This window comes from Trichoderma evansii (genome assembly GCF_050947405.1).
Source record: "Trichoderma evansii strain SZMC 28006 chromosome Unknown GGI43scaffold_18, whole genome shotgun sequence".
NCBI lineage: Eukaryota > Fungi > Ascomycota > Sordariomycetes > Hypocreales > Hypocreaceae > Trichoderma > Trichoderma evansii.
The window spans coordinates 50,360-61,318 of record NW_028145188.1 but is presented as its reverse complement, the minus strand read 5'-3'; the positions used below and the strand labels follow the sequence as shown (position 1 = coordinate 61,318).

At 49.6% G+C, this 10,959-nt stretch overlaps 4 protein-coding genes across 4 annotated transcripts; 2 read left to right on the top strand and 2 right to left on the bottom strand.

The window, feature by feature from the left end:
* Positions 1–164: 164 nt before the first annotated feature.
* Positions 165–1,090, bottom strand: GGI43DRAFT_386085 (uncharacterized protein; the record flags this gene model as incomplete). The annotated part of the gene is made up of 3 exons (XM_083203743.1): positions 165–334; positions 388–882; positions 937–1,090. 3 exons carry the CDS (start codon positions 1,088–1,090, stop codon positions 165–167), a joined length of 819 nt encoding a protein of 272 aa, XP_083057994.1.
* A 1,724-nt stretch (positions 1,091–2,814) lies between these two features.
* GGI43DRAFT_424409 (deubiquitination module subunit SGF73) lies at positions 2,815–6,523 on the top strand (the record flags this gene model as incomplete). The annotated part of the gene is made up of 6 exons (XM_083208364.1): positions 2,815–2,974; positions 3,056–4,149; positions 4,816–5,128; positions 5,231–5,788; positions 5,874–6,050; positions 6,120–6,523. The coding sequence occupies 6 exons, from the start codon at positions 2,815–2,817 to the stop codon at positions 6,521–6,523; spliced, it is 2,706 nt and encodes a 901-aa protein (XP_083057993.1).
* Positions 6,524–7,022: 499 nt separating this feature from the next.
* Positions 7,023–9,195, bottom strand: GGI43DRAFT_124093 (uncharacterized protein). The gene is made up of 3 exons (XM_083199079.1): positions 8,969–9,195; positions 8,322–8,860; positions 7,023–8,247 (listed from the first exon to the last, which is right to left on the bottom strand). The coding sequence occupies exons 1-3, from the start codon at positions 8,976–8,978 to the stop codon at positions 7,720–7,722; spliced, it is 1,077 nt and encodes a 358-aa protein (XP_083057992.1). The 5' UTR covers positions 8,979–9,195; the 3' UTR covers positions 7,023–7,719.
* Positions 9,196–9,562: 367 nt separating this feature from the next.
* Positions 9,563–10,660, top strand: GGI43DRAFT_424407 (lysophosphatidylcholine acyltransferase; the record flags this gene model as incomplete). Its single annotated transcript, XM_083208363.1, has 2 exons — positions 9,563–9,780; positions 9,838–10,660. 2 exons carry the CDS (start codon positions 9,563–9,565, stop codon positions 10,658–10,660), a joined length of 1,041 nt encoding a protein of 346 aa, XP_083057991.1.
* Positions 10,661–10,959: the final 299 nt, after the last annotated feature.

Sequence of the window (10,959 nt, the reverse complement as noted above, 5' to 3'; positions counted from 1 at the left end):
ATATACTACTAGGTATCTCGACATCATCAATTCGACTTTTCGTCAAATGACAAGTTCATAATAATACAACTACTCCATAAATAACACACTTGAAAACAAAACCAGAAAAGGAAAGGAAAATATTTGGACTACAAGAAGAAGAAGAAAAAGGCTTTTTGTTTGATTTAATGTCTGTGCAGCTTGTTCTTGATTCGCTCTTTAAGCTTGGGCTTGTCTTTGCGGCTCGAGTCGGAGCTCTTGCGGCCGCTGCTGCTGTTGTTGCTGCTGCTTTGGTCTTGATCCTTGTGCTTGGGGTCGGCGTCGTCGATTTTGATGCCTTTTTGTTCCAATAAGCCTAGTAAATGGTCAGTGGAGCTGTTATGCAATATATCATATGAGCAAACTCACGATCAGCTTCCAGACCGGCGCCGGGTTTCGAAGCGTCGAAATTGCCTCCATCAGCTGCGAGACCAGATGATTTGACGTATTCTTCTTCAGTGGCTTCTTTCTTGCTGGTATCAAGGGTGCTGGTATCCTTCTGCTCGGTGACTGGTTGCTCGGGTTTTATTTCTTCTGGCGCAATAGGGAGGAAGGCCGAGGGCTCAGTGACGGCGGCAGCAGCAGCAGCATTGCCGCCGTTTTCCTTTGCCACCACCTCGACCGGCCTGGGGGCATTGCCGGTTAGTTTGTCCAGAGGTTTGGCCTCCTCGGGGATGATGCCGGTTGTTGGGGTGCTTCTGGGCTCATTTACGCCCTCGTCGGCGGGGGCGGCGCCGACAGACAGCTTGTCCATGTCCTTTTTGGCAGATGAGAGCGTGTAGTGTTCGTCGTCGGCTAGTTCCGAGGATTCTGGTACGTCTTCGCCGCTGAGTCTGCGTTCCACCTTGCGCTGGGCCTGGGGATCTATACGAGTCGTTAGCTATTGCTGGAAACATGGTGGATATTAAATGTAAATACCCAAGTTGCCGGCGTCGTATGGCTCGCCCTTGGAGACATCGCCGGTGGCGCCTGAGATGGGCTCTTTGTGGGTTTCGGCGTCGTTGCTGTCGCCCCAGACGGCCTTTGCGGCAGACGAGGCGAGGTTATTGAGGGTTTCTAGAGCAGATGCCATTGTTGTAGCTAACTAGATGGTAGCGCTGGCTGGACAATTGTTTGATTCAAGACGGCGTTTGGAAGAAAATTATAGTGGTAATTGATAGGTCAATCTTGGTCTTCTTCTCCTCTTTTCACAATTATACAGATTAAGAGCAATAGAAATGGAATCAATTGAGCTGAGGCCGAAAGGGGGGCTCAGAGAGGCCTTTTTAAGAAAGCACCGCCTCCTTATGAGCCTCTGACGTCGACTGCAAAAATCAGCTCCCTACGTACATTCGGGAGTGCAAGACAAGCTTAAAAGAGTGGGAAATGATTGACAGCGTTGCGGGATTCTAACTCGCTGGCCTGGGTCTGGACACTTATGACGGCAATGACATCTATGGATGCTTCAGGGAGGGGGGAGGGGGATAAGAGCTGCGGGTTGCACAGCCCAGCGTTTGGCCAAGTTCTGTGGGTGACATCTTGTTTGCAGCTTTTTTTATTGTTACTGTGTCTGCGATGGAACAAGTTGGTAGCTCGGCCGGGGAGCTGGAAAAGTGATGACGCAAAGGCTTGTCGATATCGAGATCATCTGGGTGGGGACCCGATTTTGGTGTAAAAGAGTTACTGTATGGAGCCTAAGCCTTGATTTTACGCGTGTGCAGTGCGGGAACACGTGAATGACGTCGGATCGATCCCATTCAGCTGCATTGCATTAGAAGGGAGTGGATGCGATTGCGCAAGGGCTGGAGCATGTACTGGAGCTTGTACTGATGGAGTCGCGATGGGTTATATGTGGATATGAGGTTTCTATTCTTGGGACTTGGACAGTACTTGTATCATGTTGAAAGTCAGGCACCTGGTGAACGAAACAGGGGATCAGCGGATACTGAATCGTGAGCTTGTACAGATTAGAAATAATGGCAAAGGGTAGAAAGAGCGAAGAGATGAAAATAGTAGATACAGTAGTATACTCTTATCTAATAAGACATTGACTCATCCCCAGGTTTGATCCTAACTTGCAGTCCCGCTTATTGTGTCTTCCGCTTATTACTGCCAAACCGAGAACAGTGTTAACCTGTATTAGCGATGCTTCTTAATGGTGCAATATGCCCAACATACTTTGTCAGCCAAAGATAATGCCTTATTACCACGCGTCTAGGAGAGAGAGAGAGAGAAAGGTGTCAAATCAGTACACCCATAAGCTCAGCCGCGTGAACTCTTGACAACCCCCAAAATGCACTCATGTCGTCTCGTGACAGGTTCCGTCTAATGCTAAGGTGCTAGCCAGGCAGACAGCTTACTCTAACACCTAGCAGCAGGTGCCTCTTTAGTGTAACAGCCAGGCCTATGGGAGCGGCGCGGCTCGCTGCAGCAAGTAGGAGGTCGCCGCTGCAGCACATGGCAGACACGCCTCTCTCTTATCGGAATGCCTTCACGGAGCTGACCTCGACGACTTGGCAAGCTGGGTTGCGCAGCCCAGCCTTATATAACATCTAGCATGAATATATATCTATGGGCAACCAGGCATTAACGTAGCCCACATGCCTCTGTTAGTTCTTTCACCATTTCATCCAATCCTTCGTCACTGCCTAGTAGCCCAACGAGTGCCGCACACCCCGGCGCCCCAACGCTGAGGCGAGGCGAGATTCAACAAATCGGCCTCCTTGCATGGCTCTCTCGGAGCTCTTAATCATCACCGCCAAATGCCTTTGTTTCTAATGCTGTGGCCTGAACTCTTCTTCTCTTAGTATTAACAGCATGCAGTGGCATCTGGATCTCGCAACCTGGCTGATCGTGCTGCTGCTGGCTCCCATCCGCAGCTCATGCCTGGTCATTAACAGCGACCACTGGCAGCCGTATCAGCATCAGCCTCAGACACAAAATGGACAGCTACCTTTGGGGCAACATCGTTTATTAGGTGACATTGAGACTCCAGTAGATCGTGCATATGCAACAAGGTTAACTTTACACTATTGCTAACCTAAACCTGTCGCTGCAGCACCCGCCGCATCTGACCCCCAAGCTCCATATGCTCCAGCCTTTCCTCGCCGGCCAGGCAAGCATCCAGCAGGCTTCATCGCTCTTGGGGACTCTTACTCGGCTGGTATAGGCACGGGTCTATTTAACAACACTGAAGATGACTGTCGCCATGGCTATAATGCCTACCCGATGCTGGTGCAAAGCGACCTGAACCGCAACCATGGCGGCCATGAGCCAACCTTTCAGTTTCTCTCATGCACAGGTTCCACAGTCGATGATATGCTTGCCGGCGCCGTGCACAGCCAGATTGATGAATTCAACACAACGGAGACTGCTGATTTTGCGCTTCTATCTATCGGCGGTAACGATTTGGGCTTCTTCGAAATCATGAACAGCTGCATCTTTCGCTTCTACAGCTTCTATTCTGGCACCTGCGAGTCCGCCCTCCAGCGAGCCGACGAACAGATGGCTAGCACCCAGTTTGAAGACCGTCTCCGGCTCGTCATCATGGAAATCCTCGACCGCGTTCGATGGGAGAGGAGGCCGTGGTTCACCATCACCGTTACTGGGTATGCCCGCTTCTTCAACGCCGACACGGATGAGTGTGACGACTACTCCCTTGGCATGTGGTGGCGGGGTCCGAAGCTAAAGCGCGAGCTTCGACAGCGCATGAACGACATGGTTCTCGCTGTCAACGTCAAAATCCGAAAATCTGTTGACGCTATAAACGCCGCCTTTGCGGAACCGAGAGTCCTCTTTGTCGATTACGATGATGCTTTTGAGGGACATCGCTTCTGTGAACCAAATGTTGTTGAGCCAGACTATTTGAGAAACGAGACTTGGTTCTTCCTCGTTGGTGGTCTGGATAATGCTCCTCCGCAGTTGGGGGAGCCTACAGTAATAGATGCCCTTCTCCCTGCTGATTCTCCGCTGGTGGATCCGCATAATTGTATTGGGCCTGCGCAAAAGTCTGGAGATTGGGGAGAGATGGCACTATGCATGATGGCCATGGCTGCCGATAATGACCCCATGTTACGAACGGCGGATGGAGAGGTTACAGCACAGAATTCCATGTGGTATGTGCCCACATATTATGGCAAGACGTTTCATCCGGTGAGTATTATTGATTTCCTACCATCTTACACCTAGACTCAAGCATGGCTGACTTTGTTCTCAGCGCACTCTTGGACACATGGCCATGAGAGATCGCATATACAAGGCATGGCGCGAAAACTACATACTGCATTAAAGATGGCAAACTTTTCTTTTGGACAACTCACAAATTGAACGATTCGCGTTTCATTAACCCAGCAGCTCACTATTTTTTATTTTTGGCTGCCACTATACCTAGATTATTTGATACCTACTCGTTTACCGTCTTATTTAACACTACCAGGGGCATTATGCTGCGATTTAGACGCAGCCCTGTGGAGGAGTCTATGGGTCGCTCCCCACGGGGGGCTCCATATGATAGCTGGAAGAGCTAGCAATAGCAGCACCAACACGTGAGAGCATTACTATTGTAAAAAGGCTACTCAATATTAATACCTACAAAAAATAAGAGAATATCAATTTATTGCATCTATAAATAAGAAAAATATCAAAATAGTAATTTCCAAGTATTACTGTCATGGCAAATTGAACAATGGAATTCCCATCTCACTGAAGCTCATTGTGCCTGTCAGTTAGCCTAGCGCCAGATGCTAGTACGTACCTGCATGCACTCCTGGATCTTCGGAATATTATTATTACATTTCCCGCTACACCAAACACGTGAAGTTGGGTGCCTGGGACATCAGCCTCGCGATCAGGTGCGGCGTCACTGATAAATCCCAACGTCTAGCCATCATCAAATTCATCAACTACAGTCGTTCTGATACATCTGCCCGTCTGTCTCATTGTGTGAGCGAAAGCTGCACGCCCTGCGAACCGTCCCGAGCTCTCAGCGACCCGTCAAAGTGCCGCTTACATCATGGCGCCGGAGGCAGAATCGCGCAAAGGTGGGCAGCCCTGGCTGTTGGACATGATGCCTTTGGGCTGTTATTTTTAAACCATGTATCTGATACCTTTTGGCGCAGATCAAACCATCAAAGTGGCATCCAAGAAAGACTCCAAAAATGGCACCATAAAGCTTAAGAAGTCGGCGCCAAAGCACAACAAGCCGGGAAATTGGATGGATGGCAGCATAGTTGAGGGTATGTTGATTTTGAGAGATGCATTCCTTCTCCCAAGCCAAGTTCAAATCTGTATGCTGACGTGGCGGAAGAAGATAAAAAGAAAGGCAACAGTAATCCCCCATCTTCGGCGGCAGTATCCCCTGGCCCAGTCGTCAACCAGCTGGAAGACTCGGCACGCGAGACCTTTGCGACCGGACGACCCCTGGAAGATCCCCCCGAGCTGCAACAATGCAAACATTGCAAGAAGAGCATTCTAAAGACAGCCGCCAAGGCACACGTTGCAGCGTGCCTCAAGGTGAAGAAGGAAAAGGCACAGCGGAAGAAGGAGGCTCGCGAGGCTCGAGAGCGGGCTAAGGAGGCCGCGCGAGAAGAAGAAGCCAAGAAGAATGATGACGACGACGCCAAAGATGAAGATAGTGACGAGGATGACAAGAAGGCTGGGAAGAAGGCCGCAAGCAAGAAGCCAGGCGATGACAAGGTCAGCAAGAAGCGCAAAGCAGATACCGAGGCAGAGAAGGCGCCCAAGGCAAAGAAGAAGAAGGATGAGCCAAAGGCCAAGCTTCCAAAACCAAAGGGTACGTCAAAATGGGATAATCCCCAGCTATCTTGGCATTTTCGTTTTGACCACTTGCTAACCCCTTTTCTCTTCCCCTATTATAGGACCAGTTGATGTGGAGCGACAATGTGGTGTTATCCTGCCCAACGGACAGCCTTGTGCTCGTTCATTGACCTGCAAGAGTCATTCAATGGGCGCAAAGCGTGCTGTCGCAGGTAGATCTCTACCTTATGACATGCTTCTGGCCGCGTACCAGAAGAAGAACCAAGCTAAGCAGCAGAGTATGCCTCTCTTCAACCATATATCTTGCCCGGTTGCGCGCAGAGACTAATCAAGCACTGGTATTACAGAAGCCGCATTGGATGCAAATGCACCTCTTGAAGATGAAGATGATGCCAACAACGGCCCGGTCGACTCTGATGAGGAAACCGGCGCAGTAATGAATGCTTTGGCTCACTGGAACCCTCAACCCCTAATCCCACAACCCGTCTTCACCCCTATTAGACGTCAATATCAGCTAGCAAGGCTTCATGAGCAGCTGCAAATGGCCACTAATGGAGGCCGCACAAACATTTTCAAGGTCACGGGCTTTGGCGCACAGAGAATGCCTGGGAGCCAATCTGCCTTGTTGGACAATGAGGACGCTCCTGGCGAAGACCTAGAAACGATTTCTATCCCGGGTTCAGCACGACAGGCCAGTTTTGGTATGCCTGCGCCACCACAGAGGCAGGCCTCGGTGGCAAGTCGTGGATAAAGATGAGGTCTTTATTCTCGTCCTTTTGGTTTGCGATTTTAACAGTACATGAGCATGATTAAGGCGTGGGGCGTCTTTTCTATATCCCTTTTCTTCGTCTTTTTCTTCATCGCTTTTATATCTTTTGGGTAATATACCATTTCAGGGAATGGGTTTCGGGCTAGGAAATGGGCTTTTTCATGATTGTACGACAATACCGGGTTTTTCTTCTTTATTTCCCCCCTTCCTTCTATTTATCATTCAGACACAATCATCAGAGGGCTTGCTCAACCCCCCTGCGTGGTGCGGTCTTTTGTTTTACGGACCTTTACTGTATACACCAATCTTTTCTATAGATGGTTACTTTTTTCCTCATTGGGCTGATGCACACGATATACCAGAAGAGAAGAACCCGAATTCGTGGTATTCTCGGCATAGTGTTAGACTGAATACACTACATATTTGATTAACAAATTTTCACGGTGTCGAAGCCATATCATACGCACACTACATAGTGAATGCGCGATCAGTAGCTTTAAGCTATGAAGATAAGCAGATATTATTTCCAGTTAGATAAGGTATTATAATTCTACAGCGGACGTAACTAAATGATCCGCTAACGATTTCCAAGGCCGGCATTTTGGTTAACATGGCTGCCTTCTTCTACCTATTATAGCTTCTCGACTAATAGCCACAACAATCCGTAAAAGGTAGGCCTAATCCTTGGAGTGTTATTACACGGTAACCATCCACAAATATCCTAGTCGTAATGGTCTATTCGCTTCGTTTCGCTGATATGATATTCCAAAAGGCCTAAGAAGTATGCCTTGAATGGAGCTATTAAAAAGCCAGTAAATGCTCAAATAAGAGTCGTCCCGAGTAGCAAATACATATCCTAGCTTTCAGATTCTTTAGCTTCTTGGTCATGACCAATACATAGTGCTGTCGCGCACATGGTGATATAAATAAATAGACGCATCACCTCGAAGGCGGAGATGCACTCGGCATCCCTTTGAGAAGTTTTTGCAGAAAACTCCCTCGATAGACGCCGGATCGATGCTAGCTTGGATCTTCCAATCCTTACTACTCATAAATAAGCTTGTTCGGGTTGCTGAATGGAGCTAGAGAGTACATCCAGTGCATTTTCAGCATCCGGATGACTTGACCCGAGCCAGATATTAGTTATATCTCAGATACCTTTCACCGAGGTACATATTTTAGCATTGAAAAGCAACACTTGACTTTTCCACTGTTCGTGATCCACGAGCAGAGAAGCCTGTTCCTTCCGACTTCAACTTGATCAATCCCGTCGGTAGAGCGTCCTTCGAGCTCGAGGTCTTGACGGGCTTGGTCGAGACGGCGACAGGTGTGCTGCAAACAAAGCAGGCAATGGGAGACTCATCCTCCTCTTTGGGATGTTTCCCTGACGGGAGGAGAAACTTCTTGACGCAGTTCAAGCAAAGGACGTGGCCGCATTTCTCGGCCATGACGGGGCTCAGGGCGTTAGAAAGAGTCTTGAGACATGAGGGACAGGTTCTGTGAGTCTCTTTTGTAGAGTCGTCTGTTGTTTCGTTAAACTCTATCGTCAACAGTTTTTGTAACGATAGAGAATGGGGATGGTGCTCTGAAGAAGCCGGGCACGTGGGCGTCGTTTTGACTTTCTTTGCGACGGGGGCGAGGTCGCTGTTTCGCACATCTGGGGTGAGTGAGGGTGTCCAGAATGAAGGAAGTGTAGGTTTGGCCGCCTAATATCCATGGTTAGCATCTGTATGAAAACATATTATATATATATATATATATTCCTTATGTTGTGCTCTACCTTTTCATCATCAATGGCTTTCCTTGCCCTTGCCTTGTCATGTTCTGCTATTCGGCCAAGCTCATCTGCATCAAGGGCAAATTTCCTCTTCGACCCGGCGCGAACAACAGCGCCTTCGTTTCCATCTTCAGTCGCAGCTGGAGTTGGATCTGTAGATGTAGTACCATTGGAATTCTTCTTGCTGGCGCTATTCGTCAGTCCAGCCTGGGTCATCTCAAAGTCGCGAATCGCTCGCTCCCGCTCTTCTTTATCGCCAATGGCTTGGATTCTGGCAGCCTCCTTCTCGGCATTTTGACGTGCCTTTTCTCCCCGCTTGAGCTCCTTCTTCTGCGCCAAGAGGTTCGCCAGAGCGCATTCGCGACAAAAGATGTCTCCCCGAGGGCACGAGACCGGTTCCCGGGCGTTTTCGAGGCATAGACTGCAGTAGCCAAAGGGCAGGAATGAATCGCGATTGAGCTGGGCGGAGCTTGCGGTCCAGTTGGATTTGGCCTGCTCTCTTTCGTACGAGGTAAAGACCGGGCGAGTGGTGTTTCTTTTGCCTGTAGGTGAGCGTGTTCATGGTCAGCTGCTGATGTATGCTATTGGAAATAAAGGCGTAGAAGCTCTAGTAGCTGTAGCATCCAAAGTATGGGAGTGAAATGACGTACTATGTGACATTGTAGCTATTGGGGAGACTCTTGCTGCAAATCTTCAGCACAACAAGAGTTCTGAATTCGAAAACACCGGAGACAAGGTATTACAGATGTTGGAGCAAAAAGATAATATTATTAGAGAAAGCAAGATGCTGCGAAGTAGCGATGCTACCCATCTAGGACTAGATTGGAGATCAATTGGCGGCTCACTAGTGCCAGCTTTCTCTGCCTGCCAAGGCACCGTCCAGCTACTGCTGTCGCCCAGCCAATGCCCCAATCACGCTCCCTATGGAGTGCCTGTGCTGTAGGCATTGGGCGCTATTCCGGCGCTGGCAGCAGACCCCTGGATACGGCGTCTTTAGTGGATGGACAGGGCATTGGATAGGCCAGAAAGGCACGGCCGCTGCCGAAATACCTCCTGGTCAGGTCACTCTAGCCAGGCCGGTAGCGGGGCAAATCCTCAACCAAAGAAAAAAATTAGGGACGACCAAAAAAAAAAAGGGCTCGGCCGGTTGCTCCATAAGGTGCTGCTCGCCAACAATGGCCCGTCATGGAAACTTGGATCCGGGCTAAAGGTCGAAGCAGCAACACTCGATATAGTCGGAGGCCATGTCGTCGTCCCCAACTCCCACATCACGGCCGGGCTGGCCCTCGAGGCTTGCCTCGGTGGCGGTGATGAGCAGCGTTGGGGCTGCATCGCGGGCCTTTCTCTACTGCTTCAACAAGGTCGAGGTCACTGGCCTGGACAACCTGCTGGGCGTGCTGGACCGTCGCCGAAACGGCCAGCGAGATCGCGGCCTGCTGACGGTTTGCAACCACGTCTCCGTGTATGGCGTCTCAGTGTGAACTACAATTGCCCTCTTGACAATTCACTGACTGCTTAGACTCGATGATCCGTTAATATGGGGGATTCTCCCAATGCGCTACGCCGTCGACGTCGAGAATCTGCGATGGGGTCTGGGTGCCCACGACATCTGCTTTAAAAACGGCTTCTTTTCTACCTTCTTCAGCTATGGCCAGGTGCTGCCGACCCATCGATTGTGGCACTCGCCGCAAGGAGGCTTATACCAGCCCACGATAGCCCAGGCAATCAAGCTTCTCTCCAGCCCCTCGTCCGTCATCAAGCCATCCGAAATGACCTTTTCTACAACCGGCTCAGACTCCTTCATCTCCCCCTCTATATATTCAGCCAACCGCCACGCCTGGGTCCACATCTTCCCCGAAGCCTGCTGCCATCAGAATCCCGAAAACACACTGCGCTATTTCAAATGGGGCGTGTCTCGCCTGATTCTCGAAAGCGAGCCGGCGCCTGAATTCATTCCCATGTTCATTCACGGCACACAGGACATCATGCCCGAGGACAGAGAGTTCCCACGTTTCCTACCACGCATTGGCCAGCGAATACGGGTAATGATTGGTAAACCAACCGACTCGGAAAGTCTGTTTGGCCACTATCGCACCGCCTGGAAGCGACTGGTTGAGAAGAAAAACGGTGACACGGAACTCCTGAAGCATGATCCCGAGGCTGTGCAGCTCAGGATTGATCTTGCAAAGGCGGTTCGTGATGAGATTTCGAAGCTTAGGTTGAGTATGGGCTTCGCTCCCGACGAGGACGAAACGGCTGCCCTCGCAGATACGTGGTCCAAGGAGCCAAACAAACGTAAATTCAAGAGCCCCGTAGATGGTAGTCTTGTCAATAGGCACTAAAACCAAGCGCTACAAATAAATTGGTAAAACTCAAAAACTTGTCGCTTTTGTCATGGAGTGTGAAGATCAAAATATCTTGCTTCTTATTATAAAGATGAAATATTTTGCCCTGCCTCACCCTAATTTTAGCTGATGCTTCCACTATTGGTATTATCATCCAGCTTAGCCTGACCGTGCTATATCATTCCGTCTTCTGGGTACAGCGCAAGTCATCATTTTTATGTATAAACATGCTGTATTCAACGCCAGCCAGAAGAAAGATAACGAAACGATTCATATAAAAAAGAATGGCCAAGTTC

Bases quoted from the DNA above. Each gene is read 5' to 3' on its own strand.
- GGI43DRAFT_124093 (XM_083199079.1), bottom strand. The intron at 8,248-8,321 runs GTAGAGCACAAC...CATGGATATTAG, and splicing joins AAGCCATTGATGATGAAAAG to GCGGCCAAACCTACACTTCC.